The following is a 12512-nucleotide window of genomic DNA, read 5'->3' on the forward strand; positions in this document are numbered from 1 at the left end:
TTATATGAGAAGTTTCAGTCAGGTTTACCTTCTAACCAAAGTACTTAGACAGCACTGATTCGCACTGTGAATGACCTCAGGCTCAGCGCTGATGCACAATATCCTTTTATTTTGGCTATATTAGATCTTAGTCCAGCTTTTGATACCGTTGATCATAAGATTCTAATACACTGCCTTGAATACTGGGAAGGTCTCTCAGGTACAGTTTTAGAATGATTTAAATCATATTTAATGCATAGGCAATTCTTGGTTTCACTGGGAAACCATTCGTTCAAGAGATTAAACATTTTTGTTGAGTCCCACAGGTATCAGATTTAGGGCCTTTGCTTTTCTCTTTGTATATGTCATCTCTACTATACCTCTAGGTGACGTCATTAGGTAACATAATATACATTTCATAGCTACGCTGATAACACGCAATCCGATACATTCCGATTCCTTCTGTTGATCAATGTCTTATGCTATATGACATTTTTTATGTAGTGCTGAAAATGTGTTTTATTTAGACACCCCTGCTAGTTCCATTCCAGAAATAAAGAAAACAAACTACTCAGCTGGAGCAGATTTATATGAAACTGAATTGAAAAAAAAGGAAAAACAAGAACAAAACTTCCTACATAAGCAAGACTATTTCAAGCACAATTTCCTCTTAGTGTCTTTTATTTTTTTAGTTCTTAATTAATTCATGTTTCACATATTTTAAGGCTGTTACAATCTTATGTGCTCCGAAATAAAAACCCAGTGTTAAGAAATATTTTTTACCCATTTATTATTATTGTTGTTGTTATTATTATTATTATTAATTGTTATTATTTTTAGAAAGGACTTTTATTTTGACAGAAAGTTGTTCACTAGTGTCCTTCTGATCCTGACTGAACCAAACCGAGACGGAGTGCTTCAAAGTGTTTTATTTGTTTAGTCAGCACCTCCGCTATATGCTTGCCGGAATCATCATGAGAGGAACAGGTCTGCTGCCGCTCTTCGTCCTCGCCTTCAAATTGACTGTAACTGCAGGTAAATTCATGTTTGTTTTACCTATGAATGACAGCAGCGCTGCAGTCACCTGTGACCTGTAACGAGCCGGTAGTGTTGAAGTGTGGAATATCATTTTCACACCGTACAGTTTGTGGTTTCGCCAAAGTCTCGGCAGAAAGACAAACCATAAGGCCTGGAATGCGCTCTGGTTTATGTGTGGACAGAGATGAGACAGAGTCACATCCGTGTCTGATGGAACAACGGGGCTCTTATCAGTTACACGATCAAAAACCTGATCAGAAGTTCTGGAAAGTTCTCCCCACACAGCGGCTGCGCCATCTTCGTTCCGGGAAAGTTCGACCATGTCACACATTTGACTTAATGAATGCGTGTTTTAGTGCGTTTAATCGATGCTGGGAGATTCTGCACTTTTCGTCTCTTTTAAAAAAGGCTCTTTTCGGCAGCCATTCGACGTCTTGACGGTTTAAATGACCGTTGACAGTCGGGCGTGTTTGCTGCTCCTTTGCCATCTTGCTTTAATATTAGACGTTTTTAATTAACGTTATTTATTAATGAATGGCGGTAGTTAATGACGGCGTAAACTACCAGCGATGTGAAATCAGTTGCTCCACGTCTGACATTGCTGAGCTCTTCGTGATTATGAACATTCATAAAGCTATGAATGTTCATTTCTGCTGTCTGTACTCGCATTTTAACGAAAATGCATCTCACAAAACCAGCAGAAGTTGGCGGGAAGAGCAGCACGAGCCCCGGCACCATCTTAAGTGCTGTTCCATTCCTTTATTAGCTCAAGTGAAGGGAGGTGAGCCCAGAGAATTTGTAGTGAAGAGGATTATGACTCTGTAACGTCTTCTGGGTTTCTCAAACGCTAGAGGGCGCTGCAGAGCGACTTTAAAATGAATGACTTAAACAAAAGTTTATAAATGCTTAAAAAGATTTTTTTTCTTGAACACAGACCAGCATAAAACATTTTACCACTGCTGTTATATTTTAAGAGCTTTTGCTCTTCAGTTGTAGATCACTGTAGTCCTGCGTCATTCTGTAGTCCGTGTTATGCCCATGTTAGGAACTCTGGGTCATTCTAACTGTGGAGAAATCAAGCTTCCTAATATGGGCATAAACAGCATGGTGCCGACTACAAAATGACGTCACGACTACACTGGTCTATAGAAGTTTAAAACCGTGCCTCACGTATGTTTATGAGCGCAAACAGCCATTGAGCTGCTCTGTTTGCCGTAAAGCAGTAAAGCTAGTGTCCTGCTGTAGAAAAAGGAAACATACAGGTGACTTTTCTTTACTTTTTTTTTTAGTGAAATACATCCTCTAACTTTCTAAAATTAATCACTGGGCAAGTGATTAGAAACTATTATAACTTTTGTTTTTTTTTTGGCCATTTAGCTCTGTTCACCCCCATTCATTGAGGACTCGCTCACAGACGCCTTCTGCCGTTATGCAGTCATATTTTTGATATAATGACCATAACAAGTAACCTATAAGCTCCATATGATTAAGTTTTGCTTTTCTGCTCAAACCGTATAAACTACATCCAACTACTCTCCAAATTTTCGCTTTCAGCAGTATAAAAGCAGCATTACATAGAACAGTCATGGATTTGAAGAAGAAAAAAAAGGGCCGTGCTTTTGGAGAAAGTTGTATGTTATCTGCAAAAACCAGGTCATCCTTGCCTGACTGGTTACATGCAAAGCAGTGGCTCTAGTCATTTCCAGAAAAGTGAAATCTGCTGAACTTTGAGGCAGATTTTGCCACAATGCAGCCCATCATAGAGAATATACTGTTTGATTGTATGACCAGCTTCAGAAGTCTGGGTTTAGGTGACCCACTGGATGGGTTCAAAAAGCTGCTTAAAAGGGAATGTTTGTATATCAAACAGTGAAGTATACTTTCAAATACTTTATCAAACAGTGCTGTGTGCTAGCTTTCCTCTTTTGTTTCTCTCCTCATGCACCGTGGCCAATCGCCAGTGGCGATTCAACATCCCCCTTAAGTACACACACATTGCACTGTGTGCACGTGTGTATTAGGGTTTGCACTACTGTTTTCACTAGTTAACTAGTCATTTAAAAAAAAAGTGAAAAACAGTAAAGTGATTACTGGTGCAAACCAGTGGCAGCTGACGCTTTCTCACCTGCGGAGCATGGGGTCAAGTCTATTATTTTATTTTCAGTAATAACTTAAAACATGTAGATCACAGAATAATACACTCAGCGTCAAATAGTGTTTGAGATATTTTACTCAATATTTCAAGTAGTAGTCAAATAGTCATTATCAAGATGAAAAAATGTTTTAGTACGTTTTACTGGGCCCACAGAAGTACACTGAGTGCAGTGCAGTGAGGTAGACTGCACTTTTAAATCAGCTCTCAGAATCTCATCTCTCACAGAGTATTTGAACTGCCTCTGGCTTTCCATGCTTATGTTCACTGACTTTATCAGTCTGATGTGAAGCCCCATCTCACGTTCCTGTCCTGATTTCACTTTCCAAGCACCCTCGGGTAGAGTTAGCAGGTCAGCATGTTTTATCATGCAAGCCATTACAGTTAACTTTAACTCGTCACTGATTTAATTCAACCCAGAAGGATAAGCAGTTTAGATGGTGTGTGTGTGTGTGTGTGTGTGTGTGCGTGCGTGTGTGTGTGTGTGTGTGATTTAATTCAGTTGTGTCGTAGGTTTGTTCCTCCCAGTGTTGCTGATTGATGACTTTTTTTTATATATATATATATATATATATCCATTAACATTGTAAAAATCAAGGAACGTAAGATCAGGACAGGGATGTATGACTAAACTAGCTGTATGCTTTGTAGTAAGCTGTTGCATCTTTAGAATAAAATAAAAATGATAAGAATGTAGATAAAGTTTTGTCCAACAGCAACAAAATAAACATACATTGAAATCATATGAATCTTTGCATGGAGAGAAAATATTGAAACAATATGTGAATTCCCTGTAGCTCCTAACGAAACTCTGTACACTTCCGAGTTGTTTTAAAGCTGAAGTGTCTTTTGAAGAGTTAATAGATAAATGTACTAACTGAATGTCATCAGTAAGTCAGAGACAGTGGGGCATTTATTGTTGTTTGATGTTTTGCAGGAACCCACTCTCTTCACATCACATTCACAGTACAAACGGGAATTTCCAGCCTTCCTGAGGGCATGTCTTCAACGTTTTTTGACGAAGAGTACATTGCTCACTATAACAGTGACAACAAGACGCTCGTCCCCATCCAGAACTGGGTGAAAGAAGGGACTGGATGTATACTGGAACAACTACACTCACTTCCTTTCGTCACAAATTGAGCATCTGCTCCATGTAATAAATGAAACACAGCGGCTGGTAGGGGATAAAGGTGAGCATTACACGTAAGGTGTTTTGTGAAGGAACTTCTGCATATCAGATGTTGTAGACCAAACTGTAATTAGCCTTAGCTTCTCTGTTTCTTATGGATAGATAATGTGCTTAAAACTTTGTGTAAACCAGGAATCATAACAGATGGTGCAAACCAGTGGCAGCTGACGCTTTCTCACATGGGGAGCGTGGGGTCAAGTCTATTATTTTATTTTCAGTAATAACATATAACATGTAGATCACAGTATAATACACTCAACTTCAAAAAGTGTTTCAGATATTTTACTCAATATTCCAAGTACTTTTGAAAACGAAGAAATAGACATTCATAATCTACAGTTTATTATCTAGAATCATTTTCATTTAATTTGCCAAATAAAAGAAAATGACTGAACTTTATACTTATGATTTATTCATAATGTTTTCCAAATGACAGTGGAAATAGCTTGCAAGTTATCTTCCGCCAGTGACACTAATTAAAGTTTTCCAATGACTCTCCTGCAGCACTGAGCACGTCTTCAACAGCAGGCTGCTTTCGGTCTGAGACGATGTCAGGCACGTTAGTGTCTGTGTTGTCAGTATAGTGTCTGTTCACAGATATAACCTCTTAGAGAGCTGCAATCCTCTGGATTACAGAGTCTTCATGGAGTCAAAATAAGAATTTTACTACAAGCAAGCTAAAACTGGCATCCTTCACAAACCGGAAAGCTTTGTCCTGTGTGGTAGTTCAGTTGTTTTGGCAGTAGTACAGTTTGAGTAGCTTATGTTATTAAATTACAGTGCTGACATTTAATATTAGACTTACTTTAATGCAGCATTTCAGTAAGGAGGAGTGTTAGCTTGCTATTAGCGTGAATATTTGAACTCTTTAATGACCTCAATTCACAGGATTGCAATTTACATTCAGAGGAAAAATATAAATGAAGTAAAAACTGGGAAAAATCTGAGTTTTATTAAATCACCAACAACTTGGAAAACTGAAAAGAAAACTCTTGAGCTAATTAAATTAGGCAAACTTTTTTTTTACTGCAGGTGTGATCACTTGAACACGATTGGTCAAATAGTCATGTGATGCACGCAGGTGGAGGATGATAAAATAGGTGTAATGTGTAATATTTACAAAATATACAGCTTGGCCTCATTTTAACTTGCACACATTTGGAAAGTCCAAAATAACCCTTGATATTAGGCTGAAACCAGATGACAGTATAGAGATTGTTGAAAGTATGAGTCAAGCCAATGGCATACATAATGCTTTCAAAAAGATCATTCAGTATGGTGTAAATAGTAATAAATATGTCAGGTTGCTTTGTCTGCCAATAATATTATAAATATTTTTATGTTATATAATGTAGCGTCATGGGTAACGTCTGCTTTTTTTGTTTATTTCTTAGGTGTGCATACATTACAAAGAAGATTGTCATGCAGGCTACATAAAAGTGGTTCTCGAAAAGTGTCTGACGAGTACGGATATGACGGAGAGAATTTCATATCACTGGATCACAAGTACGAATACGTTGCTGACGTGCCAGCTGCCAAGACTATTGTGAGGAGATGGAACATACATGAAAAAAGAGGAAAAGGAATCATGGATGAATGTGTTAAATGGTTAAAGAGAATCGGAAACAATGGAAAGCATCATCTGCAGAGACCAGGTACTACAGTCCTCTACTGACATAATTTTCAAGTTACAGTTTATTACATTTTATGTTAAACACTATGTTTCTAAAGTTATACCGAAGCTACAGAAAGTTGGAAGGCATGTCTTCACACTCGAGCTAACATATAAGTGCAGTAGAGTTTTGGGCAGGAAGATGTATAGTACATTATGATTTTCTGTACATTCTATCATGCACCTGGATTACACTCTCTCTTTCTGTCTGTCTCTCTCTCTGTCTCTCTCTCTCTCTCCCTGTGTCTCGTTCTCTAGTATCTCCTCCTGAGGTGTTGTTCTTGCAGAAGACTTCCTCTCCAGTGGTGTGCTTTGCTACTGGGTTTTACCCCAGAGCAGTGATCATGTCCTTGCAGAGAAACGGAGAGGACGTCTCTCAGAATGTGTCTGTAGGAGAAACATTACCCAATGATGATGGAACCTTCCAGAAGAACGTTTCCCTCAGTGTGACTCCTGAAGAGTGGAACAAGAACCGGTACAGTTGTGTGGTCCAGCATAATGACAGGATCAAGAATTTAACTGAGGACATCGAGACTAACCATGGTAAACATTTTTGCTAAATAATATTAAACAATATGTAAGTTAGATGTTTTATTCCTTGTTATTATTAAAATAATGGACTATTGTGAGCATTAAGAATCCAACAGGCTACAGTACAGTAAATTGCCCACTGTCTCTACTGCTGTTTCCCAGACTGTGACAAAATTATCAACATTTTCCACACAGCTTCAGCGCCCCAGTGGTTGAAATGAGTTATAAAATTATTAAAATTAAATATTTATAGGTTCCAAATAGGCACGTAAAGCTGAATTTCAGGGCCCCTTCGTATTATCAATGAAAAATGCCTTGTCTTTTTAAAATATGTAAGCTATACTGATGTAGCTTTTAGCTTGCAAGTGTTTTGGTAAAGTGTTTTGGATGTTGAACTGCTCAGTATTCCATTATATAATGTTTTATTTCCATTAAATAATTTAATTAAATCAGTTGATGCTTTAAAAAAATCTAGGCTAAACACCGTATAGTAAACTGTTTTAGTAATTGTTTTTCACTTTCACTGAGATTATTTCTGAAGTGTAACTTTAAGCTTTGCTTTTATTCACATTTTTTTTTTCATTTTTAAATAGTTTCAGTGTATTTCTAATAAAAACTGCATTTGTGTGCTCAGAGAAGTCCCACCACCCCCACACTTTTTTTATGTACTCACATAGGATAAATTACCAAGATGTTAAAGTGATGAGAGGAATAGCACAGTCAAAATTAATTTGTCAAAGTTGAGTTTTATCTGCTGAGTGACACCGAAGTGAAGAAACATTTAACTCAGTGTAACTGAGGCATGCAGACGAACCTGAATACACACATAGAAGGCTAGCTGATTCGTATAGGCTGAGAACTGTCTCTCAGAAATTCTGTCAGACTTGTCATTGTATCTTGAACAGTCTTGGAAGACTGTAAACTCTTCTTATTTGGATTTGTAACAAATTGTCAATCACAGAAATCAGAGAGAACAGTTTAACATGGTTGAATACTACATGGCAGGTGCACATGCATGATTATAGGACAAGTAAAATATTGAAATATTTTTAGGGGAAAACAGGTATCTATCTGAAATATAGTTGAAAAATTCTGTCAGAATTCACCTCAGTAAATTATGGGTGTCCCACAGCTGCTACAGTGAAATGCTGGAGAGGCCGCTGTGTGATCAAGTGCAGTAAAGTTTCAGGTTAAAACTCATACGGACCATTATAGTTTCTTTAATATTAGTCTGACGTCAGTCTTACGTTTATTGGCAAATGGCATATAGTTTTTGGTATAAGCTGATATTAAAGCACTCCAATCAGATCTGGAAGCGAAAAAAAGAATCTCAGGGCATGTACACTGACCAGCCACTTGTTTCTACACTCATTGTCCATTTTATCAGCTCCACTTACTATATAGGTGCACTTTGTAGTTCTACAGTTACAGACTGTAGTCCATCTGTTTCTCTGCATACTTTGTTAGCCCCCTTTTACCCTGTTCTTCAGTGGTCAGGACCCCCATGGACCCTCACAGAGCAGGTATTATTTGGGTGGTGGATCATTCTCAGCACTGCAGTAACACTGACGTGGTGGTGGCGGTGTGTTAGTGTGTGTTGCGCTGGTCTAAGTGGATCAGACACAGCAGTGCTGCTGGAGTTTTTAAACACTGTGTCCATTCACTGTCCACTCTATTAGACACTCCTACCTTGTCAGTCCACCTTGTAGATGTAAGGTCAGAAACGATCTACAGAGACATCCTCTAGTCCTTCATCAGTGGTCACAGGACGCTGCCCACAGGACGCTGTTGGCTGGATATTTGATATTTTTGGTTGGTGGACTATTCTCAGTCCAGCAGTGACACTGAGGTGTTTAAAACCTCCAGCAGCACTGCTGTGTCTGATCCACTCGTACCAGCACAACACACAACAACAGACCACCACCACATCAGCCTCACTGTAGTATGAGAACGATCCACCACACAAATAATACCTGTAAACGGGCTAATTACTCTAGCTAGGTCCAGAGGCCAGTCACAAAAACCTACCAGTTTAACTGGTATTCACCAAAATATTACCCTTAGCCTTTTTTGTGTAATTAAACATTTTAAAATTTTTGTGTTACAGATGAACCGACTGGTATCACCTAAAAAAGAGTACAAGCTCCTTTTTAATATTTTTTTTTATCTGTTTGTCCAGTACTTAGTGAACAGAATATACTTTTGATTAACTCCGAGTGTGTGTAAAATGTCATGTGACATTTGTGTGTGTTTGAATTCTTACCTGCAGGACCTCAACAGCGCAACCGAGCTCTCATCCTTATACCTTGTTTCTTATTCATCTTGGTCTTATTCATCTTGGCTGTTTTGTGGATGTCCCAGCATGGTAAGTCACTCCTGCTGGTTTCTACAGAGAAATATTAGTTTGAGTTTCTGTTTGAAGGTGATGGTAGCTCTGTAGTTGGTGGTTGTAAGCTACAAATTTCAGGACAAGTGAATGTTGACGGTAGCAGACCTGCAACCACAGGGTTAACTATATCTCACTATTCAGGGTCACCGCCGTTGGCTCCAGCTGAACATCATCGGTTACTGTTGCAAACTCTCTTTAACCACTTTACACTCTCTGTAGACAAGGCAGGTAGCTAATAGGCTAACAAGGCTGCTTCAGTAATGGTGAGAACCAGGCTTCAAATTCAGTCCTTTTTAGAAGAGTCGTGGTAAATCGGCATATAGATTAAAGAATGTGTTACTTGGATGTTGTCTGTCACATGCTCGTGTATAAGCTAGAACTGTAATCAAACATTGCTAGCTTGCCACTCACAAATTCCCAAGCTAGAGGAAATTAGCTTTTATTCTGGCCACGCATTGGCTTGTAAAACAAATTACAAGATTTGTGCATTAAACATTGCTATTTGTTGGCATACAACTTGGCATACCATGTGATTTTTAAGCTGTACTTGGTTTGCAGCACAACCAAAACTAAGTTCATGAAGTGACTGGAATCACCCGCAACTAGCGGGTAGGGAAAATCTCCCTCTCTACTGTAACTGTCGTTTTCTTCATCTCTACATGAGGAAACAATTTCTCTGCGTTTTAGGACACCACACATTTTGAGTAATGAATATTAAATATTGCTTGCACTGTACATAAGATGAGCCCCATGGGGAACTCACCTTGTATCATTCAAGCATTTGAAAGTGCATCTTTTAAGTGTGTGTGCACGTGTTATGCTGTCTTACAGGATGTCCTTGTACTGTCTTTGCTGGTTTGATGGGCAGTACACCGTGTGATAAAGGTAAAACCGTGTTGGTATGGTGGAAGAAACAGGTACCCACTCACTCACTTCCTCCCTGGCCACCAAAATAGACACACCTACCTTGTAAATACACCTCGGGGCAGCGCGACGGCTCCGCGGCTCATGCAACGACGGTTCCAGCTCGTGGTGCGACGTGCCCTCGGTGTGGCGGCTCCTCAGCTCGTGCCTCGATGGCTCGATGGCTCCCTGGCTCGTGCCTTGACGGCTCGTGCTGCGATGTAACCTCGCCTTGACGCCACGACAGCTCGTACCACGACAGTTTGACGGCGCCAAGGTTCGTACCACGACAGCTTGAGGGTGCGACGGCTCGTCCGCGGCGGTTCGTACCACGACAGCTTGTCGGTGCGACGGCTCGTGCTGTGATGTTACTTCGGCTTGACACCGTGAAAGCTTGTGGCGCGACGGCTCGTCCGCGGCGGCTCGTACATTTACGGCGTGGCGGCTCGTACTGTGACGGCTGCGACGGTGCGACGGCTCGTGCTGCGATGTTACCTCGGCTCGTGCCTCGACGGCTTGACGTCAGGACGGTTTGATGCTGCAACAAGCTCATGAGCTGTGCCGGCTCGTGCCTCGACAGCTTTGACGTTCGTGCCACAACGTTGTTGGATCCCTTTTGCTATTGAAGCCGCTAAAAAGTAGCCTTTGTGTGTGTATTTACGAATAAAAGAGAAAATGCTTGTTGCCACAGTCACTCCTGCCTCCAGCGTCTTTCTTCCTCCCGAGGTAGCATATAGCATGCAACATGTGGGGCAAAAAAAGTTCGCCGTTATTCGCATTCCAAAAAAGAAACAGGCCTACGTCACGCCTAATTAACAGCGGCAAAACAATGAAACAAAAGTGAAATTTATTAACCACATTTAGCACAACTGAATTTCATTTGAAGTGAACTCGCCTCAGTCTAGCATTAAGCTCATCTGAATGAGCAGCCTTAGTCACGCAAAGCTGCGCAAATGAGGCAAAGCGCGAGCATTCACTTTGCTTTCATAAAAGGGGAATAAAACACAGGAAACCTGCAAATAGCGTGTAGTAAAGAATGTAAATATTTATTTGATAAAAATAAAAAAGAAGAAAGAAACAATGTTTTAATGTCCATCAAAATACCACAAAGTGACAAAAAAAAATAAAATAAATCCAGTCAAAGATCGCCTCTTCAAAAGATGCAGCATTCTACTTGTTTGCGTTAGGTGTTCTTGTCTTTTAATATGTGCCTGATTTCCAAATTGTCTTATATTAAAACGTTTTACAGCCTGATTTTAGTTGTCCTTGGAACACGTATTAATTTTCTTTTGTTCGTTTCTTTTTATTTTTTTAATGACTAAATGCGTGTTTGCGCTGCTGTAAGCTGTCTCAGTAGCACATAGGCATAACGCCTCGTCGTTCACCCAGCTGAGAAATTAGTTTTAAAATAAATATCTTCAATGTAGAAGTTTAGAGATACCGTACTATTCTCTGAAATAACAGTGGTTCATGGGTTTCCTGGTATGCTTTTTACCTTTTTTTTTGTTTGTTTTTAACATGTATTTTCTTTTCTTTAATCTCTTATCCCAAGGTGTGTCTCTTGCAGAAGAGTCTATGCTTTTTAGGGTGTCTCACTACAGGTTTCTACCCCAAGTACTAATTTTACTGGGCAGAAAAACAGACCTGTCCATTCTGAGGATGTGGCTGTAGGAGAGATAGAGAAGCCTGAAAAGTGGATGAAGAACCAGTATGGCTGTGCGGTCCAGCAGTGGAGAACTGAGAGCGTCATCAAGAATCAAATGAGGAGGACATCAACACTATGGTATGACTAATTCATGCAAGATGACAGTGAAGGAAAGAATCATCTCTTCTAATTAGGAGTCGACCGATCGTTGGCCCAACTGACATTGAGCGATAATTGAAATGTGGATGGTGCATGGGGTACAACCAGTAAACACTTCTGTGGTCTGTCGCTGTGCCTTGCCCACAGTGGGATTGGATTGGTAGAGATGTGGCCCACATGTCGAGTAAATCCAGTCAGGTGTTTGTGAGAGACACAGTGGTGCTTGCCTTTACTTCCGTGAGGGGAAAGGGAAAGATCACATCGAGCGCAGTTGACCTATAGCACAGTGCACTCTGTCTTATAATAGCGGCCACTCTAGCCGAACAAACGTGACTTGAACCCTGCCTGATGCATCGCATTTGTTTTGTGAGAGTGAGGTTTCTGTTATAACCGTTACACTGTTAAAGGGAGTGGACATGGTGCGCGAAGCCACACTGCTTCTTTAGGAGCTTGAACATGTGTGCCTGTAGTGGAGGTTCAGAAAGTTAGTACATGAAATGGTTACAAATCGGCTGCCTGATGTCTGAGACATTTCTTTACTGAAGTTTAAAGTTAAGGATTTGGCCTAAAACACATTTTTAAAATACATTTGTAGTGGAGGGGTATATGCAGGGCATTGTGAGGCAAATAGTCCTCTTTTTTCACCATTTTACCATGAACAACATTACATATTTAAAATTCAGAATGACACATATAGGTTCACTGGTGGTTTTGGATAGAGAAAAAAGTCTGTATTTGTGTTGTTGACCCGTGGTTCCTATCTCCACCACTGTAAAGAAATTAGTCTGTATGTTTTACTGCAACAAACTGTTTTACACCAAACCACTCTGAATGACTTTGTTTATATCACAA

General features: G+C 39.9%; 2 protein-coding genes across 4 annotated transcripts in view; both read left to right on the forward strand.

Annotated features, from left to right (window-relative positions):
- LOC118814502 overlaps positions 1-12512 on the forward strand; it is a 56256-nt gene that overhangs the window by 14799 nt on the left and 28945 nt on the right. The gene's annotated exons all lie outside the window — the stretch shown is intronic.
- On the forward strand, positions 833-10980 carry LOC118814503 (BOLA class I histocompatibility antigen, alpha chain BL3-7-like). The gene is made up of 6 exons (XM_036580137.1): positions 833-1014; positions 4107-4362; positions 5756-6016; positions 6292-6576; positions 8834-8929; positions 9785-10980. The coding sequence occupies exons 3-6, from the start codon at positions 5950-5952 to the stop codon at positions 9907-9909; spliced, it is 573 nt and encodes a 190-aa protein (XP_036436030.1). The 5' UTR covers positions 833-1014; positions 4107-4362; positions 5756-5949; the 3' UTR covers positions 9910-10980.

This window comes from Colossoma macropomum, unplaced genomic scaffold (assembly GCF_904425465.1).
Source record: "Colossoma macropomum unplaced genomic scaffold, Colossoma_macropomum, whole genome shotgun sequence".
NCBI lineage: Eukaryota > Metazoa > Chordata > Actinopteri > Characiformes > Serrasalmidae > Colossoma > Colossoma macropomum.